The sequence below is a fragment of the Pelodiscus sinensis genome, chromosome 3 (genome assembly GCF_049634645.1).
Source record: "Pelodiscus sinensis isolate JC-2024 chromosome 3, ASM4963464v1, whole genome shotgun sequence".
Lineage (NCBI taxonomy): Eukaryota > Metazoa > Chordata > Testudines > Trionychidae > Pelodiscus > Pelodiscus sinensis.
This window is the reverse complement of record NC_134713.1, coordinates 14,654,148-14,678,019: the sequence shown is the minus strand read 5'-3', so window position 1 is coordinate 14,678,019 and position 23,872 is coordinate 14,654,148. Positions and strand designations below refer to the sequence as shown.

The following is a 23,872-nucleotide window of genomic DNA, read 5'->3' as shown; positions in this document are numbered from 1 at the left end:
ACACCCTTTCTGATCACCCTCTTAACAGGGGCGGCCTGTGACTGTAGGCCGACTCGGCCTTCACCTAGGGTGCCGCCTTCAATGGCTCCCGATGATGATGTCACCCCATTGACGACGGTGCAGGTGGGGGCGCCGATCACGCATTCCGCTGGGGCGCCAGCCGCCGCAGCCCGCCTCAGGCCGCTCCTGCCTCTTATTGCTAACATGCCTCTAGAAACCTTTCTTGTTACCCTTCACATCCCTTGCCAGCTGCAATTCCAATTGCGCTTTTGCCTTCCTGATAACTCCCCTGCATTCTCAAGCAATATAGTTATACTCCTCCGTAGTCATCCATCCAAGTTTCCACTTCTTGTAAGCTTCCTTTTTGTGTTTAAGCTCACCATGGATGTCCCCAGTAAGCCAATCTGGTCGCCTACCATATTTGCTTTTCTTGCTGCGCATCGGGATGGTTTCTTCCTGTGCCTTAATAAGGCTTCTTTAAAATACTGCCTGTTCTCCTGGACTCCTTTCCCCTTCATGTAAGTATCCCAGGGGATCCTGCCCATCAGTTCTCTGAGGGAGTCAAAGTCTGCTCTTCTGAAGTCCAGGGTGTGTATTTTGCTACTCTCCTTTCTTCCTTTGGTCAGGATCCTGAAATCTACCATCTCATGATCACTGCTTCCCAGGTTGTCACCCACCTCTACTTTCCCTACTAGTTCCTCCCTGTTTGTGAGCCGCAGGTCAAGCTGCGCATGGCCCCTGGTTAGTTCCTTCAGCACTTGTACCAAGCAGTTATCCCCAAGGTTCTCCAAAAACTTCCCAGATTGTCTGTTTACTACTGTATTGGTCTCCCAACTGATGTCAGGGTGATTAAAATCACCCATGAGAACCAGGGCCTGTGATCTGGACGCTTCTCTCAGTTGTCCAAAGAAAGCCTCATCTACCTCATCCACCTGATCCGGCGGTCTATAGCAGACACCAACCACAACATCACCTCTGTAGCTTCCACCTATAAATGTAACCCATAGACTCTCAATAGTCTTTTCTCCCTCTAAGTACTGGAGCTCCGAGAAATCATACTGCTCTCTTACATACAGCAAAACTCCTCCTCCTTTTCTCCCCTGCCTGTTCTTCCTGAACAGTTTATACCCTTCCATGACAGTGCTCCAGTCATGAGAGTCATCCCACCAAATCTCCTTTATTCCAATCAAATCATAGTTCTTTGACTGGGCTAGGGCTTCTAATTCTTCTTGTTTGTTTCCCAGGCTTCTCACATTGGTGTACAAACACCTTAGATAACCAGTTGATCACCCTGCCTTCTCCATCCGAATTGGGTCCTCCTTTGTTGCTCGTTCTTCCTTGTGATTCTTCCCAGTGTCCGGCTTCCTCACTTACCTCAGGGCTTTGGTCACTGTCTCCCAAATGCTTTTGGCTGTTTAGTTTGGGCTTATAGTTTAAAAACTTTGCAATATTTAAGCATGTAGTAATGCACAACTGTACGTTCAAGTGTCAGGGGCCAATGAAATATCTAGTGAAAATTAAATATATGGGTGAGATTTACACACAGTATGAAACTTTCAAAAGTGTTCATCTCTTCAGGCTGTTGAGAACTCCATTTTTCCCCTTGACATACAACACTTGTAAAACAAAAAGTCTCCTGTGGGGAAGTAATATCCTTGCCATGCAGATGGAAAAAGTAAGGCACACAGTGCATTAGAGCAATGGTTAGAATTTACTTTAACTGCTAGATTCACTGCCTCCAACACCATAGTCTCCCTCCTATGGCTATGGGAAGCAACATAGTCTAATGCAGGTGTTCTCATAACTAATTTTTGGTAGTCTATAAAAGTGTGGCCACCAGCTCTTTCTGGTGCCCTTTCTGACAATTTTTCAGAAAATTAATTTTAGGAAAAACAAATAAATATGCACCTATACATTCCCAAATAATTGTAAATTTATTTATGTAGGGGGTTTGTTTTTGCAGACTCAGAAATAAAAACAATGTACAGTTGTCTCTATCCTTCACTGGACCTGAAAAGAAACACAAATAAGGTGCTTTGAATGTTCTTGACTTGTTGCTTCTTTTCCTTTTTTTTCAAAGACTTGCTAGCTACTGAGTGTGCTGTGAAAAGTGATATTAGTAAACGTACAAATATAATTTTTCACTGCAGATGTTGTCAGCCTGGCAAGCCTGGGGACAAATTAACCCCTGAATGGGGAGGTGGGTACAGAGACAGGGAGGACCAGTGGCAATGGGAGGGATAGGTGAGCTTGGAGCAAGAGCCCAACACCGCACAGCCAGGGAATGGAGCCTGAAGGCCCACGCCAGAGGACTATGACTGTGGGATGGAGTCCAAAGTCCCGTAGCATGAGCTCCCTGAAGCTCAATCCGACCATACCCAAGATGCTGGAAAGGTGGAGAACTCACTGGCTGCCAGATCCTCCAGTTTGTGGGTCTCCAGAGTTGTGCAGGGCCCAACCACAGCTGGTGGCCAGTGGGGAGAGGCTACGATGTTGTTCCTTTCCACTTTCCACCCCCCAGACACTGCTCAGAAGGCTGAGCTTGTTAGAAAATAAGCACATGTATTGGAAAACCTGGTTCTAATCTCTGCTGAGTCTTTGGCAAGTCATTTAACTTCTTTGCCTCTGTTTCCTCATCTGTCATGTGGCTTTTTACTTGCAGGGATAGATGATAATTGCTTGAGCAATGCTTTAAACATGCAAAGTGAGTGATATAGTGAGTGATATTGTCCTGCATATAATCAATTTCCAGCAGCTCATTTTATTCAAGCAATGGCATTCATAGCTATAAATGAATTAGTCACAGGTGAAGGCCTCCATTATCTGCTGCTGAAACAAAAATGTTAACTTTGCTTGAAGGTTATCTGTAAGTATACTACCCAAGCAGCCTAACAGTATCTAGAAGGTGGGCAGAATTTCAGTGAGAGTTCCTAATAAAAAAATGTAAACGTATCGAGATCCTTAACTTTCTAGCCAGGAGCTGACTGGATAAGTAAATGTTGCTCACAGTCAGTAAGTATACATTTTATTTATTTATTATTAATTATGTCATAATTTGATATAACTATTCTAATTTCAAGTTCTTAAATATTAAATATCACTTTTGGTAGATTGGAACTGCTGTATAATAATTCCAACTACATTATGTCACCTAATCAGGGAGATGATCTTACTGTACAGTTATATTGAATTGTTAGACTTTCCTGAATTCTATGGGTCTAGTTAAATGGGCACTATTGGAAAAATATGTAGGAAAGCAACATAATGAATCCTAACAAACAGCCTCTCAATGCTTTGTGGGAAATTACAGGATGATGATAGGATGCTTCCTGGCTCCAGTCTAGATTAACAAAACTGTTTTGCCAGTGCTGGGAGCGGACAGATCAGAGGCCATAAACAGTAAAAAGCGACAGTCTCTAGGCAGCAGGTGATCAAAAAAAAAAAAAAAGCGTTTAACGCAGGTGTAAGGAACTTTTCTTGGGTCAGGGGCCACTGACTAGGGTTGCCAGGTGTCCAATTTTGAACCGGACAGTCCAGTATTTGAGCTTTCTGTTTGGGAAACAAACTGAGAAAATATAAATGAGAACATATAAATGTTCAGTATTTTCTAAATAAGATGTAATGTAGATTGGATGTAATGTCAGGTGTGTCCGGTATTTTTGTTGAAACCATTTGGCAGCCCTACCACTGACAGAAAAATCAGTCAGGGGCTGCACAAGTGAGAAACCCCTCGCTGATATGTCCCTCTGAAAAGGAGAAAGTCACTCCCTACATTCTCCTTGCACACTAGCAAGGGCCCCAGTCTAGTAGATTTTATGTGCTCCAGCCTTGAGTGGGGCAGCAGGGGGGCTGAAGCACCAGTGTGTGCTCCCCAAGCCTGGGGGCTGGATCCATTTCTCGGGCCACAGGTTCCTCTCTCTTGTTTTCTTGGAGCAGAGGGAAGGGAAGTATCAGAGGGGTAGCCGTGTTAGTCTGAATCTGCAAAAGCGACGAGGAGTCCTGTGGCACCTTATAGACTAACTGAAGTGTAGGAGCATAAGCTTTCGTGGGCAAAGACCCACTTCGTCAGATGCATGCATCTGACGAAGTGGGTCTTTGCCCACGAAAGCTTATGCTCCTACACTTCAGTTAGTCTATAAGGTGCCACAGGACTCCTCGTCACTTTTGAGGGAAGGGAACTATTTCAATTAAGAAAACAGATTTTACCACCCAGGGACTAGGTCTACACTTCAGGCTTCTTGCGCAAGAACCTTCCACAAAAAGTTCTTGCACAAGAGAGCGTCCACACTACGAAAGCGCATCGCAAAAACGATGTGCTTTTGCGCAAGAGAGCAGCTACCCTGCATGGACGCTCTTGCGCAAGAAATCTCTGATTGCCATTAACAGAATGGCCATCAGAGCACCTGTGCTTTTTCCGATAGGCTGTTTTTGTGCAAGAAACCCGTTTGCTGTGCACACACACCTTTCTGTTCAAGAGCTCTTGCACAAAAAGGCTTATTCCTCGTAGAAAGAAGAATAATTTTTGTGCAAAAAGCCCTCTCTTCTTACAATGTACTGTAAATTTTCTTGTGCAAAAACACGCGTATAGTGTGGACGCTCCACGAGTTTTTGTGCAAAAATGGCTATTTTTGTGCAAAAACTCTGCAGTACAGGCAGTCCCCGGGTTACGTACAAGATAGGGACTGTAGGTTTGTTCTTAAGTTGAATCTGTATGTAAGTCGGAACTGGCGTCCAGATTCAGCCGCTGCTGAAACTGACCGCCAGTTCTGACTTACATACAGATTCAACTTAAGAACCCCAAGCTTCCCCAAGTCAGCTGCTGCTGAAACTGATCAGCGGCTGATTCCAGGAAGCCTGGGGCAGAGCAACTCTGCCTCGGGCTTCCTGTAGTCAGCGCTGGTCAGTTTCAGCAGCGGCTGACTTGGGGACGCCTGGGGCAGAGCAGCTGGGGTGCTGCTGGGTTGCTCCAGTAGCACCGCTCCTCGGCACTACTGGACCAACCCAGCAGCACCCCAGCTGCTCTGCCCCAGGCGTCCTGATTCAGCCACTGCTGAAACTGACCAGCAGCGGCTGAATCAGGACCTGGGGCAGAGCAGCTGGGGTGCTGCCGGGTTGGTCCAGTAGTGCCCAGAGCGGCGCTGCAGGACCAATCGGCAGCGCCCCAGCTGCTCTGCTCCAGGGTCCAAAACAAAAGCCTGGTCTGCTGGGGGGGGGGGCACACTAGCCGCGCCCCCCCCCCCCAGCAGACCAGGGACACGGGGAGCAGAGCCACAGCGGCAGCGGGGTGCCGCGCCTCTGAGGCTTTGCTCTGGCAAAGTCTCAGAGGCGCGGGACCCCCCCGCGGCTGCGGCTTCAGTCCCGGTGCCTGTGGTCTGCTGGGGACGGTCCCCAGCAGACCACAGGCACTGGGACTGAAGCGGCAGCAGCGGCGGTTCCCCGCGCTTCTGAGGCTTTGCTCTGGCAAAGCCTCAGAAGTGCGGGAACCCGCCCGGTGCCCCTGGTCTGCTGGAGACGGTCTCCAGCAGACCAGGGGCACCGGAGCAGCTTACGAACGGGGCTTTCTCGCCCCGGAGCTTGCAGGTAGCAATCCGCTACCTCGACCTCCGGGGCGAGAAAGCCCCGTTCGTAAGTGCGGATCCGACATAAGTCGGATCCGCGTAAGTCGGGGACTGCCTGTATATATGTAGCCCCAGAAGCTAATGATCTCTGTGTTGGGAAAGGTGGGGGAAAGAAAGAGAGGTAGTAACTTTAGACCTAACAGGAGCTGCACATGGGAGATGGGTAAAGATCTGGTAAAATAGACATGCCTATAATTAGTTTATTGTTTCATAGTCTTTTCTCATAATTACAGTAAAACTCCATTGGTCCGGCATCCAATGCTCCGGCACTCCTGATGGTCCGGCACCATCAGGAACCCAGAAGTGCTTTGGCTGCCGGACAATTGGAGCTGCTCTGCGCCTGGCTTCCCCGATTTAAATGACTTGGGGATGCCTGGGGAAGACCAGCTGGGGTGCTGCCAGGTTGGTCCAGTAGCGCCGCTCCTCGGTGCTGTGGGACCAACCCGGCAGCACCCCAGCTGCTCTGTCACAGGCGTCCCCAAGAGCAGCTGGGGTGATGCCGTGTTGGTCGCGTAGCGCTGCCCCTCAGCGCTGTGGGACCAACCCTACAGCACCCCCGCTGCTCTGTCCCCGGTGTCCCCAAGAGCAGCTGGAGTGCTGCCAGGTTGGTCTCGCAGCACCGAAGGGCAGCGCTACCGGACCAACCCGGCAGCACCCCAGCTGCTCTGCCCCAGGTGTCCCGGATTCAGCCGCTGCTGAAACTGACCAGCAGCGGCTGAATCAGGGATGCCTGGGGCAGAGCCGGACTATCGGAAGGGGGGGCTCTGAGGGCTCTGGGGTGGCATCCTCCTCACCCCACCCCAGACCCCTCATAGCCCCCCTTCCAATAGTCCGGCATATCTGATAATCCGGCACCCCCTGGGTCCTAAAGGTGACGGATTATCGGAAGTTTACTGTACCTTGGTTCTTTTAAATAAGACTTTGGTTTAAGAAGGCTTTCTGCTGTTGTTGTTCCTGGAGGGAGGAGAACTGCATGTACGGAACATTCCTCAGGCCTCCTGAAGTAATCACATTTAGCACTGGGGGACTGCATCTCAAGGCATGGTCGGAGAGTGAAAGCATCATGTGATTCTACTCCAAGAGAGGAGCTTGAACCCAAGATGTGAGAGGAGCATATCCTCAAAGGGTACATCTAGACAGCAGAGCTATTTTGTGATACTGGAGGTATCCCGAAATAGCTATTCCGTGTCTTTTACACGCACCTGTTATTTCAAAATAGATTGCGAAATAACAGGTGCGGCTATTCCGACATCCCTGTAGTCTTCGTTCTGCAAGGGTTGAGGAATATCTCAAAATAGCGTGTTATTTTGAAATACATTTGAAATAAGCTATGCAGCTTGCATAGCACAAATTTCATAGCTTATTCCGAGACAAGAGTGCTGTGTAGACGCACCCAAAGAGACTTAGGGGGGTCAGAGAGGTGGTTAGACCAATAAGTGTTTTTTGTACATGGAGATCTTGCTCTTTGTTTCTGAGTGATGCCTACATAAGTAAAGAACGTTCATACAACTAATACACTTGTTTACACCTATTCATACAGAATAGTTGAAAGAAGCAAGACCAGATATTGAAAGATTCTGTTCATTACTTCTGTATCAGTACTGTATCATCTAATAGTAAAAATAACCTGATAAATTAAAAAATGCTTTCTGAAATAGGCAATACATGTCAGAATGATACTGCCTCATCATTTTATTATCGTAAACTAACTGCAGTGGAAGAATGAGAGTATGTGAATTCAATTCAGATATTTGGCCACAAAAAAGGCAGACCTAGGATTAGCATTGCTACTGGTAGGAGCTTGAAAAGCATCAGCAGTTTTTTTTGTTAAGAGTTTGACTTGATCAGTATTCTCAGAAATAGTTTTAGCCAAGGTCTTAGTGTGTGGCTACCATATGACTGGCACTAATATTGAGATTAGTGTGTGAGTATTTCTCAACTGTGTTTTCAGCCAACACTAATACACCTATATCAGACTTTCATGAAATATTTTCCAGGAATGTGGCATGTTCCCTCTATGAAAACAGGTATTCTTCCATTAAAATCTCTGTTAGACTCCTAACATTTGGTCTCTGAATTATAATTATTCAGAATTGGGTAAATAACACATTCTTTTTCTTGATATTTTTTCTGCCAGTTACTTTCAGTCTACTGGAGGTTTTTTATGCTTAGCACTTTCATCCATTCATCTCAAGGTGCTTCAACAAAGATGGACAAGTATCTTCACATTAAATTTTCAAAAGTACCTAAGTTATTTAGGAGCATAACCTCTACTAAAAAGGCAATGGGATTTAGGGTCTGAAGTCATTTAGACGCTTTTAAAAATGTCACCTATTTTGTTTACTTTTTCCAAATGATGGTGTAATTAAGGCATAGAGAAGTTAAGTGACCGATCCAAGGTCACACTAGAATTCTGTGCAGAGTGAGGAATTGGACCCAAGCAGTGCTCACAATATGGGGAAAAAAGTATGAGGGGCCCTGAATGTCAAACAGCTTTATTTAATTTAAATAATATTGAGAAGCAAGGGGATCACAAGACAGACATGAGATATCCCTTACAAGAAATAAGGGGACCCACAGCCTAGCAACCCTCCTGTAATTAAAAAACTGGACCCAGAACTTCCGAGTTTCTGGGCAGTGCCTTACCTGAAAGACCATTCTCCTCTCTGAATATTGTCTAAGTAGAATAGTATGAATATTTATTGATTTTTGCAATTTGAAAACGATAGATACATACATAAGCAAAAAAGGTTTTAGATAATTACTTAATATTTTGCCATCTGAATAATTCATTTCCAGGCATAAGTAACATCAACCCTCGCCTTCTATTCTGGACAAGTCATCCAAGACCCAGCAGCCACCCAACACATAGTGTCAATACACTAGGAAGTCTGCCTGATTGCTTCTTATCATTAGAGCACATAAGAATGGTCATACTGCGTCAGACCAAAGGTCCATCTAGCTTAGTCTCCTGTCTCCTCATAGTGACCAATGCCAGGTGCCACAGAGGGAATGAACAGAACAGGTAATCATCAAGTAATCCCTCCCCTGTCACCCATTCTCATCTTCTGACAAACAGAGGCTAGGGACACCATTCCTACCCAATCTGGCTAATAGCTATTGATGGACCAATCCTCTGTGAATCTATCTAGTTCTTTTTTTAATCCTGTTAAAGTCCTGGTCTTCATAACATTCTCTGGCAAGGAGTTCCACAGGTTGGGTGTGCATTGTGTGAAGAAATACTTCCTTTTGTTTGTTTTAAACCTGTCATATATTAATTTTATTTGGTGACCCCTAGTTCTTGTGTTATTGAAATGGGTAAATAACTTTTTCTTATTTACTTTCTCCACACAAGTAATGATTTTATACACCTCTATCACATCCTCCCTTAGTCTTATCTCTTCTAAGATGAAAAGTGCCAGTTTTATTAATTTCTCCTCATACGGCAGCCATTCCAAACCCCTGATCTATTTTGTTGGCCTTTTCTGAGCTTTTTTCAATGCAGTATTCAAGATGAGGCATACTATGCATTTATATAGAGGCAATAAGATATTTTATGTCTTATTATTTATTCCTTTTTAATGATTCCTAACTTTCTGTTTGCTTTTTTGACTGCTGCAGCACATTGAGTGGATGCTTTCTGGAACTATTCAGAATCACTTCATGAGCTCTCTTTTGAGTTGTAATAGCTAATTTAGTCCCCATCATTTTGTATATATAGTTTAAATTGTTTCCCGATGTGCATTACTTTGCATTTATCAACATTAAAATTCATCTGACATTTTGTTGTCCAGTCTCCTAGTTTTGTGAGATCCTTTTGAAGCTCTTCACAGTCTGCTTTGGTCTTAACTATCTTGAGCAGTTTAGTATCATCTGCAAATTTTGCCACATCACTGTTTACCCTTTTCTCCAGATCATTTATGAATATATTGAATAGGATCAATCCCAGTTCAGACCCCTGCAGGACACCACGAGTTACGTCTCTCCATTCTGAAAACTTACCATTTACTCCTACTCTTTGTTTCCTGTCTTTTAACCAGTTATCAATCCATGACAACTTACTTTATCTACTTACTTTACAAAAAAAAAAAAAAAGTGGAAAAAATTCCGTTGAGGAAAAAAAAGGGGAGTGGGGGAGACCAAAGTTGTTGAGCAAATTAAAAAAAAAAAAGGACTCCAAGACTTATTAAGCAATAAATAAATACATAAATAAATAATAAAACAGTATAGCCCCTTTTAGAGTGGGTGCAGAGTTAGAAAAGGGATAGGAACAGGGGAGAGGTTGAGCACTAAGACCCAGGGAAGGCATTGCTTCCCCTTGGTCTTTAGGCTTTTTGCCGGCGGCCATTTTCTGTTTTTGTTCAAGCCAGAACTTAGCTTCCCTGCGGAACCAGGTAAGTATGAGGTCCGGAGGGTGCGGGGTGTCAAAGCCCGGGGGGAGGCCAGGCACTAGGGTTGCCAAGTGTCCAGTATTTTCACTTCCTGGCCAGGAAAAAAATCAGAAAATACCAGACACTTTTTTTAACGGACAGGGGACAAAAATACCGGACTGTCTTGATCAATACCGGACACCTGGCAACCCTAACCTTAAAGACTAACAAAACATGTTGGTAGATGACTGGAAGTGAGTTGTACCCACGAAAGCTCATGGTACCATCTACATGTTTTGTTAGTCTTTAAGGTACTGCTAGACTATTCATTGTTTTTTGTTTATTTGAGTAGCTTGATTATCTGATGGGCTGGGCATTGCAGCGGGGTCTGTGAATGATAAACAACAGGACACTTTAATAAGTGCCTAACTATGAGTTTAATCATAAACTCTGAAACTTTTACCCTTAATGTTTTGCATTTGCTCTTAACTTGTTGGTTCTTGTTCTGTTTCAGCTCACACAGGAAGATAAACTCTCAGTTTGCAGCAAATTATGCTACGCAATAGGAGGTGCTCCAAACCAAGTTGCAACGAGTGCCACTGCTTTCTTCCTACAAATCTACCTGTTAGATATAGCCCATGTAAGTCATGCACAAAGTGTTTTTTGAGTAAAGTTTGGTTAAATTATGATGTCATAACCTACTTAATTTCCTTGTATCTAATATTAAGATAATTCAATGAATATGCCTTTTAATATATTTTTTGGGTTTTTAAATTATTCAGCTCATTGGAGGCAAGGGAAACTTCCCTAGAAGTAAACGTATTTTCTGTTATTAAAGTCTCATTCTGACATTAACGGGACAGAATTGTTTTTAATATAGTGCTTTCAACAATGTTAGGCACTATGGGTGTGTCTAGACTACAGAGTTTTGTCGACAAAAGTGGACTTTTGTCGACAAAACTATACCTGCGTCCACACTACCACTGAGTTCTGTCGACATAACGTCGACAGAACTCAGCAGTTTTGTCGACGCTGGTAAACCTCATTTTACGAGGCATAACGCCTTCTGTCGACAGAGTTTCTGTCGACAGAAGGTGTTGTTGCATGTAAACTGTCCTTTGCGTCTACACTACCATGTCGACAAAGCAGCTTGCTTTGTTGACAGAACTCAATGTAGTCTAGACGCTCTTTGTCGACAGAAGTTTTGTCGACAGTATCTGTCGACAAAACCTCTGTCGACAGAAGCCTGTAGTCTAGACGTACCCTATAAGTGCTTACTCTCTCTCTCTCTCTTCACCCCTTCCCTCCCTTCCCCCAAAGAATTGACTATTGTAGGTCATCCCTGTATGTCTTTAAAATAGGGAAACAAGGTTGTTTTGAGTTTGTGAAGCTTCTTTTCATCCAGACTTGGCCTGTAGCATGTTAAGTTCCATGTCATCCAGATTAATCTCAATGAGATTTAATTGCAAAAAAAAGCTTCATACAGAAATGTACAGAAAATACACCATAAGCATTCAGATGAAATGGTACTAGTTTGGACTATTAACTCTAGTTGTCTCAATTCAGTTTTTTGTAGAAGTAAGCCCATCATGCCAAAACCACTTTCACAATTAGCACCAGTTGACACTTTTATAGGTGATCTCAGTAAAGATAGTAAGGACTGAATGGGCATGGAAAATAATCTATAAGCTTGTCTAAAGGGTAGACCTTTAGATACGGGATCTCATGGGGGAAGATTACTATACCTCTACTTCTGCAGCATTAAATTCACTTATGATCTTTTTCTCCTTGCCTTTTCCCCATCTTACGCATTCTCTCTTATACAGTGTCTGTATCTCTGTGTCTAGTTTGTTGTCTTCCAAGACACACTGATGGTAGTGGGGCAATTTATTCAAGGCTTTCAATAGTAGTCGACGTGTGTTGTAAGTGAGCTATCACTACACTTTACATAAAACACCGAGCTTGTTTCTGGAAAGTTGCTTCATGTGATTTCAGTAAATGATGGCCCTTGTTCAGTGCATTGTCTCTATACTTTCAGATCACTCCGTTTCATGCCTCTTTGGTGCTGTTCATTGGCAAAGTCTGGGGCGCAGTTACTGATCCTGTTGCTGGCTTTTTTATTAGCAAAAGTAAATGGACAAAAATTGGCCGGCTTATGCCTTGGTAAGCAGAAAAATATTTTGTTCTGTTACTTATTTTTTCTCTTTTCCCCTTTCCCTTAATGTCTTCATTGAATTAAACCTTTTATTTCTTCTTGCTTTTACCTTTCTGAAATGAGACTGATTTTAGTATGGAGAGAATGAATATGTAAGAACTTCACTCTTGTCTACTTCCTGTGTGTCCATAACATTTCAACAAAGGGGTTTCTGGAAGCTCCTGGAGAAACTGCTGAATTATTTAGAGATGGGCTGAAACTGGAATCCCAAATTCAAAGCCTGGTTGAATTTGGGTGGGAAGTGGATCTTTTGATTCTGAGTAGGATTCAGCATCAAAAGGGGCTTATTTTCCACTCTAGTTCAGATACATACAAACTGTTGGAAGGTGAGCCATTTGCCAGATACTTGTTTGAGCCTTCACTTTGGCACTGCACCCATCTGAATGGGTTCCTTGCATGCAGGGTTGGCTGGAACTCCCCATCTCTAAGGTCTATGGACTCAAGGGCACGTTTCATGCCGCCTTGCTGAGCTGCCTGCATTGTCCTTAGAGTTCAGTTCCATTCTCATCATGAGCAGTGCAGGATCTTCTGTCAGCACACATCCCAGCTTGACACAAGCCAGTCCCACCAGCCTTCTCCCTGCACCTCACAGTACTCTTTCCTTATAGTGTCAGTATCAATGCCCTTAATGAACACATGTAATTGGAGGGTGAAAATTGTGATGATTTTTAACAAGGAACTGACTGCTGGAAGAATTTGGAGCTGCTAGCATTGTCGTAGTCCACAGAACTTCATTCCCCTTATTAACATTGCCCCCTCAAGCAGCTACAAGCGGGGTAACTGTATCTCTAGCATGCTCCAGGGCTCTGGTCCTTCTTGCATTACTCTCCTCTGGCACACACTAAGGGTACGTCTGCACAGCAGTGTTATTTTGGAATAATGGAAGTTATTCTGAAATAAAGAGTGTATCTACACTACTAGCCTTTATTTCGAAATAATGTCAAGCTGGAGGACTGCTTACTCTGACTCATGGTAATCCTTATTTCACGAGGAGTAAGGGAAGTTGAAGGAAGAGTGCTCTTCCTTGGACTTCCTGCTGTGTAGACAGTGCCTAAAGCCGAGTTAAGCTATTTTGACGTAAGCTACGTAATTGACGTAACTGAAGTTGTGTAGCTTAATTCAACTTTAGCCCTGCTGAGTAGACATACCCTAAAACCCTTAGGATGCGTCTACACAGCAGGGCTTAACTCAAAATAAGCTACGCAAACTGAGCTACATCAATTGCGGTAGCTTATTTAAAAAAAGCTTATTTTGAAATTGGGAGCGTCTACATAGCACTTATTTCGAAGAAAAGCACTCTTCCTCCAACTTCCCTTACTCCTCGTACAATCAGGGTTACAAGAGTTGGAGTACGAAGTCCTCCAGCTTGATAGTGTTTCAACATTATTTCGAAATAACGTTGCTGTGTAGACGCTTAGACAGCTCTTGGTCTATTTTGACCTTCATTAAGTCTATTAGTACAGTAATAACGAAAAGCAAGTATGGCATACAGTTTTCATGTGCAGAAGTTTCAGGGGGTAGCTGAGTTACTCTGTACAGGAAAAAACAACAAATGGTCTCGTAGCACTTTATAGACTAATAAAACATGTAGATGGTATCATGAGCTTTCGTGGGCACAGCCCACTTCTTCAAATGACCTGAGTTTTGAGTTTAGGATGTGCAGACCCAAAATAAATAGGAGAGGAGGAGAGTGGGGAGGGGAAAAAAAGGAGGGGGAGACAGGGAGCAGAGGGTATGGACAATCAAAGAGAAAAACAGGATGGCAGAGCTGGGAATCAAAAAGCACCTGAAGATTAGGTAGTTAACACGAAGCAGATAAGAATCAAAGTCAATAGATAGTACGCTTCCTAACACAGGAATCTACACAAAGAGCTGTTTGCACCTTCATTGAATGTTAAGTTGATAGTGTCCCAACCATCCCTCATCAATGCAATGGTTGAGTCCATTAGCATGAAAATTTAATTTGCGGATGAATTGTAATTCCAGCGCCTCTCTGTGTATTTTGCTAATAGTATAAGGAAGAGGGAAGTATTCTCTGGTGTTCAATAGAAATATAAATGTTATCAGTTGGAGAAGGATGGTGGAAAGTGAGGAGGGTAAATTTGAAAAGGATGATGAATGTTAGAGGACCCAAACTCTCCCATAATGTGTTATGGATTTTTGTTCCGTTTAAAAACTTAGAGACTGGATGTCCTATTGGCTATAGTCTTTTGCTTTTGTTGTTCGTTTCAGAATCTTAGATTCAAAGGAGCAACTGGCAGAGTTAGGATTAGAGCTGTGGAAATTCTGTAACTGATTTTTTTTCCAGTTTGCTGGCCAATCAGAAAATAAATAAATAAAAAAATCCAAGTTGACTGAAACAAAAATGTTTAAGTTTTGAGTGAACTAAAAATATGTGTTTTAAGTTGAACAAAATATTTAGTTTGGAAGAATAAAATAAAATTGAAGTAAAATTTCAAATAAGTCATTTTGAATTGAAAATCAAAACACCATATTCATTCATGAGCACTTAATTCACTGTGTGAACAAATTAAGCTAGAAGAAAATCATGATGAGGTAGCGTGCATTTTATAACCCATTAGTATTAGCTGTTTTCAGAATCATTTCTCAGTTCAGTTTTTCTCTGTAAATGCTGTCTGTTCAGGGCAAAAAATAATGTTAAAATGACTTGCAGCCTAGCATCACATAGATAGACTTATCAGCCCCTTGCATTAAACTTGCAGTGTACAACTTGCATTTACAATTCTGTTATCTAATCAGGACGTTAAAATACACTTGTCAAATGGCCATTATTTTTCCGGAGGAATTTTTTTTTAAACATTGCATTACCACGGGAAAGCTTTTAACCTTATAATATACAGCAGTGCCAATTTATACCAATTGGTATTGTATTTCTAATTTGCTCAAAACATATTTTCCTGGGGTTTGATTTGATATATATTTGTAGAGTAAAATTATTACAGCCATTTATGTTTTGAGAGAGAAACAAGGAATTATGAAAATTTCACTCCCATCTGTATTTAATAAAAGAGAAATAGATTTAAAAAAAAAGTTAAGGTTTTATTTAATACATTATCAAGCTATTAAAGTGTTTTCAGTCTCCTTTCTATGTAGTGAGATGTTTCGAAGGAATGAGCAGGTGCTGGATAAAGGATACTACAAGGTAACACAAAATGATAAATAGTATTTTCCTTGGAGAGGGAACAACAAATAGTCTTCTTATTCAGCAAGGTGCCTAACTTTAAGCATGAATATTTAATTTAATGGGGAAGGAAAGGTGAAGACAAGGAAAGGGAAAACGAGAAAGTTCTTTTTGAGATGCTGCACAAAAGTTTGCAGTAAAAACCATTTTGAGTCCAATATAATGGTCGCTGTAGCAGAACAAAATCTGAAAATGCTCCCATTTTGGGGAGGAAGGGTGAGTTTCCCCAACCTAATTGCCTAGAATGTTTCAATGACATTTTCCTTTACTGCTTCAGGAGCTGACCCAGTAGGAGTGGGCAGAACTGTAACCTAGATATCAGGAAAAGCAGAGAGTACTAGAACCTGGCTACTTTTCTTGCTATTGTACACATTCAGTTCCTAGTGTTGCCTTTCATCCCATATAGAGCAATGTGGAAGAGCCATTGTTCTGCTGAACTATTTACCCACATTGTTCTTTTTCAGTACACTATTGCAAAATAACCAGCTGACCCTAATGTCAATAAGAGGAAAGAGTGAGAACAGGCCTGCGGTGAAGGGATTAATCTGTTTTTCCTTTTGTTTGAATTTTTATTGTAGCGTTGGTCATCTAATTACATTGTTTAATGCTGGTTTGCAGGCATGCTGGAGAAGGCTGCTGCAGGTCATGTTGTGGGGGAACTGAATTGCATCTGATGCAATCAAAGTTGAAAACAGTGTGGTGTTTGTCTGATAGTCTTTTATTAACTTGGCATATTTGCTGCTTAGTGGCTATACCCTGAATTTAAGTTTCCATGATGTTACTTTTAAAACTGTCCTTACTCATGAAGGAACTGATCTGCTGCTGTTAGAATTGGTGGGAGTTTCCCCACTGATTGCAGGCTTGGTCCTATAAGGAGTGGTCTACAGAGGTGGACAAACATATGTCCAAGACAGTTCTATAATGTGATGCCTGGCTGACCCTCACCTTTTATACTGTCTTCAAACAAGTGAAAAAGACTTAAAAAACAACTAAAGGTCCTGCACCACCTTAGAGACTAACTAAAAAAGGAGATGGTATCATGAGCTTTTGTGGGCACAACTCGCTTCTTCAGATGAATGGAGCAGTGGGTCCGGAGGTGCAAATAAATAGCAGAAAAAGAGGGGATGGGAAGGGAAAGAGAAGGGGGTGGGAAATCTTGTCAGAGTGTCTGTGCTAAGTGAGGCTAATAGAATGGGCTGCATTTTCCCAATACAGTAGACTACCGATAATCCGGAACCTATGGGACCGAGGTGGTGCCGGATTATCAGATATGCCAGACTATCAGGAGGTACTATAAGCTGGTTATATATATACTGTATACATTATATACTGTATATAAAGTGTTCCTAGCCCTTTTTATTGTACATACTGTATACAGTATACTGTAATGTTTTAGTTTTTTTAAGCCTTTTTTACCCTTTTTGCTCAGTTCAGCTGCTGCTGCTGTTACCTTGTGACTCATTTTTTGCCGAAGCTCACTCACTAGGCTCTTGCCATTTTGATGCCGGACTATCAGGAGTGCCGGACTATTGGATGCCGGACTATTGGAGTTTTACTGTACTTAGCTTTTGATGTCATTAGGGTGTTGAATGTAGTGACCCATCCAGTTCAGGTCTTTGTTCAAACCTTGATTAAAGGTGTCAAATTTGCAAATGAAGGCAAGTTCCGCAGCTTCTCCCTCCTCCTGGTTTTTGAAATTGCTTTGTAATAGTATAGTCACTTTTAGATCCATTGATGACTCCGTAAGTGAAAAAGACTCTATCATGCTGAAACCTCATGCCAGTAGTGAAAAGGCTAAACTGAGGGGGGAGTTGGAGGTGCCCGCTGAGGATGTTAAGAGGCAGGTAATTGGGTAATTGTGTAGTCAATACAATTTGTATCGACTACACAATTAGTCGAGTAGGGAGGGCACTCAGAAGGACCTACCCCTGCTGTGGCTTTGCCGTTAAAATGTAGTAATAGTTGGGTGTGCAGGCAGCCTGGTTACTACTATATTTAAACTGCACAGCTGCAGCAGGGGTAGCTCTTGGACCTGTGCGAGCTGGGACTGAGCTGAACTTGCTCAGTCCCAGCTCATGTCAGGTCCAGCAGCCTCTGTCTGTGTGGGGTCTGGGACCCTGTGGGGAACTGGGACCCCCTACAGACAGGGGCTGCTTCTCCGTTCCTGTCTGTGGGGGGTCCCAACTCCCTGCTGGGACTCCCCGCGGACAGGGGCTGCTGCCAGAGCAGCCTCCCCTGGCCTCTCACACTGATGCCTCTGACAGCGCGGGGAGAGGGGTAAGTGGCATTGCAGAGACGGTCCTGGGGAAGCCAGCTTTTAAGCTGGCTCCTCCCATCACCAGCTCCTGCTTCCTGCTGCCTCTGATATAAAGGCAGCAAGGGCAGGGGAATGCGAGTAGTTGATTCAACTACCCGATAAGCCTAGGCTAATTGACTAATCAACTGCTTTTTTACATACCTAGTACTCATAAGGGGGGGGACAGGGACCATTGATAATAAAGGCGCTTTTATGGCAGTTGGTGAAGCATATTATGATGTCACTATGTGGCTTGATTCTAAGTGATTCATTTCTGTAAAGGTATGTGTGGTAGGACTTAATATTGGCCTTGTGGTGGTATCATGGTAGGAGATGCAATGTTTTATTTCTGTTAATTGTAAATAAATCATTAATTTTAACTCACCTGTGCTCTTTTCCTTTAATTAACTTACTATTTAACTCTGGTGCATTTTGGCGGAGTATTATTTAATTTTGTGTTAAATTATGCAGATTATGCATTAATGCATTGAATAATATTGCATGTAAACAATCAAATATTGCATTTAAGGCATTCTGAAAGACTGCACACAATTAAGTTATTCTTGAGTATCAACTGTGAAAATTAATTACCTTTTTTGTCAGCCCATCAAGATGCTTTTTAATACAGGTGACATGAACATGTTCTTCATTTTAGGCTTGTGGGGTGTACGCCCTTCACGATCGTGTCCTATTTCTTCATGTGGTACTTGCCTCCTTTTGTGGCAGGAAGAGTTGTGTGGTACCTGACTTTCTATTGTCTGTTCCAAGCATTGACCACAGTAAGTCGATCTCAATTTAGCTTTCTGGCTTTGCTTTATGTGCCTTCTGATTTAGTGGGTTTGGGGTTTTTTGCACCCATTTTGCACATTGAGTTTCAGTGAGACTTGGAGTAGTAAGTGGGGGAGCTACTTTTGAAAATGGGATTTTAATAACTGTGTGTCACTTATTGTTTTTGAAATTTTTACTTAAGGTGGAAGGCAATGGAAAATCGGGCCCTCAATTGTGAAATAGTTCCTAATGACAGTCGTTCCATCCTGGATATCCCTGGATGGAAAGGCTTGGCTTCTCCATATTGATTTTAACGTAAGGACCGTGGGCCAAATATGGACTGCCAGATGCTTTTGAACAGACACCTAAAATTGTTTTATTTAGTGGTTATTATCATTATCATCAGGGCTTAAATCCAGATTGCGCTGTCAAAGGTAGAGCTCCACTAAATATTTTTAAACCCCTGGGAGTTTTCATAGGGTCTGTCTACACATCAAAGTTATTTCGAAATAACAGCTGTCTACACAAGCCAACCGCTATTTTGAAATTAAATCGAAATAGTGGAGGGCTTAGTTCAAAATTGCTAAACCTCATTCCAAGAGGAATAACACCAATTTCGAAATAAGTGCTGTGTAGACACTTATTTTGAAATAGGGGGCCTCCAGCCCTTCCCAGGGTGCCCTAGTGGCCACTCTGGCCTCAACCAAGAACACTCCTCTCTCTCCGTTCCTCTCCCCTGGAGCCCTTAAAGAGGTGGACTCTGGCCACAGTGCCTGTGCCAGCTCCAAGCCTGCTGGCCCAGAGCCAGCAGTCACTGCCCCTAACACAGTGGCCCCAAAACATGAGCCAGCAAGCCACTGCCAGCCAGCCCTCCACCACTCCCCAGGAGCAGTCTGCCAGCTCCCAGGAGCCTGCCAGGGGCTGGAGAAGGCGGGTGCCAGGGCTGAGATCATAGACCTTATTCAGGTTTGGGGGGATGCCCCTAATATCCATGATCTACGCACTAGATGGGGGAACACGGCCGTCTATGGCAGGATAGCTGGCAGCCTGGCCACCAAAGGTCACATGTGAACCCAGCAGCAGGTTCACATGAAAATCAAGTTGGTCTGGCAAGACCCTAAGCCCTGAGATTTCCCTCCCCCTTCTTCACCTTTCTTCCCCCTTCCAGCTCCCTCCTCCCAGGTTTCCCCCTCCCACTCCCAACCTCTCTCCTCCCCTCTCCTGCCTCCTTTCCCCAGTCTCACCAGAGTTTCAACCCCCTCCCTCCCCGGTTTTGTTAAATATGAGAGTTTGTGTTCATGAAAATACATGTATTTTATTTGACATCAGGAAGGGGGGTTAGGGAGGAGTAAGTGGAACGAGGAATGAGGCACAAGCCCCCAGTGGGGCAGACCAGGGAGGCTCTTAGTGCTCCTCAGGGTGGAAGCTCTCACGCAGGGCCTCCTGGATACTGAGAGCCCCCAATGGACCTCCCGGATGGCAGCCTGCTGAAAGTGCAGCCAGGCTCACAGCAATGCGTCCATGAGATGCACCAGAGTGCCCAGGGGCAGCTCTGGCTCCATGTTGCAGAGTGCTGTGGTGTCCTGAGTGAGGGCAACCAGAGCACACAGAGACAAAATGCTTTGCTGTCCCTCATCGAGGTAGGCAAGCAAGCAGGGACACCTGAAAACTGTCTGTCTGGCGGGAGAGGGGGGCGTCCCTTTTAAGCACATGCATCAGATAGCCTCAGGCAGCAGCCACACAAAGTAACTCCTGACCTGATGCCCTGCTGGACCTGGTTCCAGCCGGCCTTAAATGTGATTCAGTGTCCACTCAGTGTGGACGTGCTATTTCAAAATAGCCAAATGCTATTTCGAAATGCATTTTATGTGTAGATGCATTATTTCGAAATATCTTATTTCGAAGTAACTATTTTGAAATAACGCTGTAGTGTAGATGTACCCATAGGGTACGTCTAGACTACAGGGTTTTGTCGACGGAAGTTTTGTCGACAGATACTGTCGACAAAACTTCTGTCGACATAGAGCGTCTAGACACATTCAGTTCTGTCGACAAATCAAGCTGCTTTGTCAACAAAACCCTAGACGCAACCCTACAGGCAATAACACCTTCTGTCGACAGAACTCTGTTGACAGAAGGTGTTATGCCTTGTAAAATGAGGTTTACCAGCGTCGACAAAACTGCTGAGTTCTGTTGACGTTATGTCGACAGAACTCAGCGGTAGTGTAGACACAGGTATAGTTTTGTCGACAAAAGTCCACTTTTGTCGACAAAACTCAGTAGTCTAGACACACCCCTAGTGTATTGGGGCGGACGTAAAGGGTTCCAAGAAATACTGTATGAGAATTTAAGCCCTGATTATCCGTTTAAAAAAAAAGATTTCTCTGGAGTCTGGACCTTGCCTATATGTTGACCAAGAAATTTAGAGTTTGACAAAAAAGAATTGACTATCCCTGCACGCTGTATATGTATTCAGTTCACCTCACCTGTCCCTGAATTGCAGCCATTAATAAGGTGAAACATGATACCTGTTTGGCAGCATAGAGCAAAACTAGGCAGTAGTTTAGGACAGGAAGTAAAGAATCATATGCAATTGATTTTCAGGGGAAGTCATGTAGTCGTAGTTTCCCAGATAGATTTTTACCAGCGCACTGGATTTAAGAGCTCTCCTCTTACAGTAAGTGCAGTAGGATATAAGGGATCCTTGGTTTTACATATCACACACAATGTTGTTGCTTCAGAAGTTCATGCCCCTAAAATCCTGCTGCCATGCTGATGATTCAGGGCTTGTTGACAAAGCAAGCCAGGGTATGACTCTACAGAGCACAGATGTAGTGCAGTAACATCCCCCCCGGATGCTGCTGCAACACAGTGCATGTCTTGGAGTAGTAGTATTGTACCAATTAAGCCATGCTCCAGGACTCTCCTTGTGCTGTAGCAGTGTGGGTGGGACATTACTGCTTTGCAAGCTGGTGCATGGCAGATTCACACCCTGGTTACCTAGACAGAAACTTGTGTAGATCAGCCCCCAAAGGAACTCCACCCATGGAGGCATCAGTTCTCTTTTCCACCCCATTTGGGGCTTTCCAGGAGCAGAGGGAAGCTGAGTTCAGGTGATGTGCAAAACGAGAACCCAGTTGTGAGAGGAGACATGCACAGGCAGGGTATGTGTATGTGAATCTCTGTGACAAAGTAATTTGCAGATTTAAAAAAAATCTGAAAAGAAGTTCCTGAGAGCTCTCTGTCCAAACATCAACCTAGCTTGACCTTGCTTAGATGATTAAATCTGAGCTGCATCACAGCTGGAAGTCATGTGGCTGCAGGCCATCACAAATACTTAAGCCCCTTAGTGACTTGGACTTCTGTTATTCATGCATGTCCCTTGAAGTTTAAGGGTCTGCTGTATTTCAGTTTTTGCTTGAGGTATTTGCTCAGTTCCTTTGTTGTTTTCTGTGAGGATAGACTGTTACCAAGAAGCCCACAGTGAATTTAAATAAGGAAGAATTTTATTCTCTGTCTTTTGAAGGAAAAGATCTGTGTTACCTTCATAAAATGCTGTTTCTGATTTCAGTTTTTACTAAGGAAACAGAGCGTGACATCCTTCCTTCCATCCTCTCTCTTTGGTACCACCCATGATTCAGGGCTAGTCAGAGAGAAGGGGTTAGTTAAAGCTTGGTAGGAAACATCAGTATTTGCCATTGGGCTTGTCTCCACTATGCGGGGAATTGACGCTGCAGTGATCGATCCACCAGCCATTGATTTATCACATTTCAGATATACAAATAAATTGATCTCCGAGCACTTGCCCATTGACTGGTGTTACACCAGGATGAGAAGAGTAGCTGGCATCAATGGGAGGGCAGCCCCTGCCGGCCTCCTGTGCTTAATCACAAATTGTTCCAGGCTGTCAGAGGACCTGAGTACCCTGTAATGCTTTCCCATGTGGTGTTCTTTCTTTGTGCAGTTATTCCAAGTACCGTATTCTGCGCTCACCATGTTTCTCAGCTCAGACCAGAAGGAGAGAGACTCAGCAACAGCATATCGTGAGTTTGACATGGGCTTCCTGTTTGAAACTGAATGTCTGAATTTGGTTGAAGTCCCCTTTTATTTAGAGAAGTATCCTGACATTAGCATGGCTAATGTGTTCTTTCTAGACAAAGGGTTATTAGGCTCTGATGGAAAAATGGGGAATCATAAGGGTTTTATTTATGTGTCTTGTAAATAATTCCATTTTCATGCATGTTTTACAACTGTTAGCTTATCAGAATAACCACAGCCTTTCCTTTTAGGACATAAGTTAGCCACAAGAAATTACTCTTATCTATAGAGTTTTCTGAATTTTTAGAGCCAGTTATTTCTGTATGAGTAATGGTTGCTAATTATACTTGATTCACAGTGGGGGAAAATGGGTGTTGGTTATTTTTATAATGACATTTAGATAAGGCCTGAAAGTCTCTGTTTTTTTCTTTTTGCTTAGTTTGGATATTTTATATGAGAAATTCTGGTTTTTTTCTAATCCATTGCGGGGGGACAGGAGAGCTGGTAGATTTGATGTCATGGAACCAAGAAGTGTCTAAAAATTACTAGACATCTTTGGTAATTCAACTGTGACATGTATCAGATAGTTTGGAAGAAATATCTCTATTAAAAAACAGTTGGTTGATCATAGAATCATGTACACGTAGGGCTGGAAGGGACCTTGAGATGTAATCTAGTCCAAACCCACTTGCTGAGGCAGGACCAAGTATTGACCTCTTGTCTGGTTTTCCTGGAGAACTTTCTGAAAGACAAGACTTGCTGTTCCCTTTGTTTTGAAACCAAAGGAAAAATAAATCCTTAAAACTACAGTGCCTTTCAAGCTTTCTGTATGCTGTATGCTGTACACCATAAAGAACAAATAAATAGAGCCCTGTGTGGATATCAAATCTAGAGCTGTGGGTTCGGATATCCATGGCTGTAAAGGGATATCAAGAACCCTGCAGAACTCTCCCAGGAACAGCACTAGTGAAAGCAACTGTACAATGGGTTACTACTTGTAGGAGCCAGCATCTGGTTGGTGCAGGCTGATCCTCTGGCAGGGCTCTAGTACCCCAATCCCTGCCCAATGAGGCAGGTACCAGGCTCAGTAGCTTGCATGCTCCAGGGACAGTGCTGTTGAGCATGGAGGGTGGTAGAGTCATGTCAGAAGATTTGCCTGTGCTGGCTGTTGGCTGCTATGGGCTTTAGTCTGATGGGCAGTTGCTTTCGCTGCTGCCATTACCACTCCTCTGACATTGGCTTTATTTCCTCTGATATCCACACAGGCCTATATAAATAAGGGCACAGTAATTTTTGTCTCTTTTTCAGGTCAGTTTTAAAATTGTCTCTCCCCCCCTTTGGGTCTCTCCCCCTAATGTGTGAGTG

At 43.5% G+C, this 23,872-nt stretch overlaps 1 protein-coding gene across 1 annotated transcript in view; it reads left to right on the top strand.

Annotated features, from left to right (window-relative positions):
• The window catches only part of MFSD2B (MFSD2 lysolipid transporter B, sphingolipid), a 63,041-nt gene that overhangs the window by 5,207 nt on the left and 33,962 nt on the right, over positions 1 to 23,872 (top strand). The window contains exons 2-5 of the mRNA XM_075923414.1: positions 10,503 to 10,628; positions 12,027 to 12,151; positions 18,357 to 18,480; positions 22,434 to 22,512. Of these exons, the coding sequence (XP_075779529.1) occupies positions 10,503 to 10,628; positions 12,027 to 12,151; positions 18,357 to 18,480; positions 22,434 to 22,512 (454 nt within the window). The remainder of the gene's footprint in view (positions 1 to 10,502; positions 10,629 to 12,026; positions 12,152 to 18,356; positions 18,481 to 22,433; positions 22,513 to 23,872) is intronic.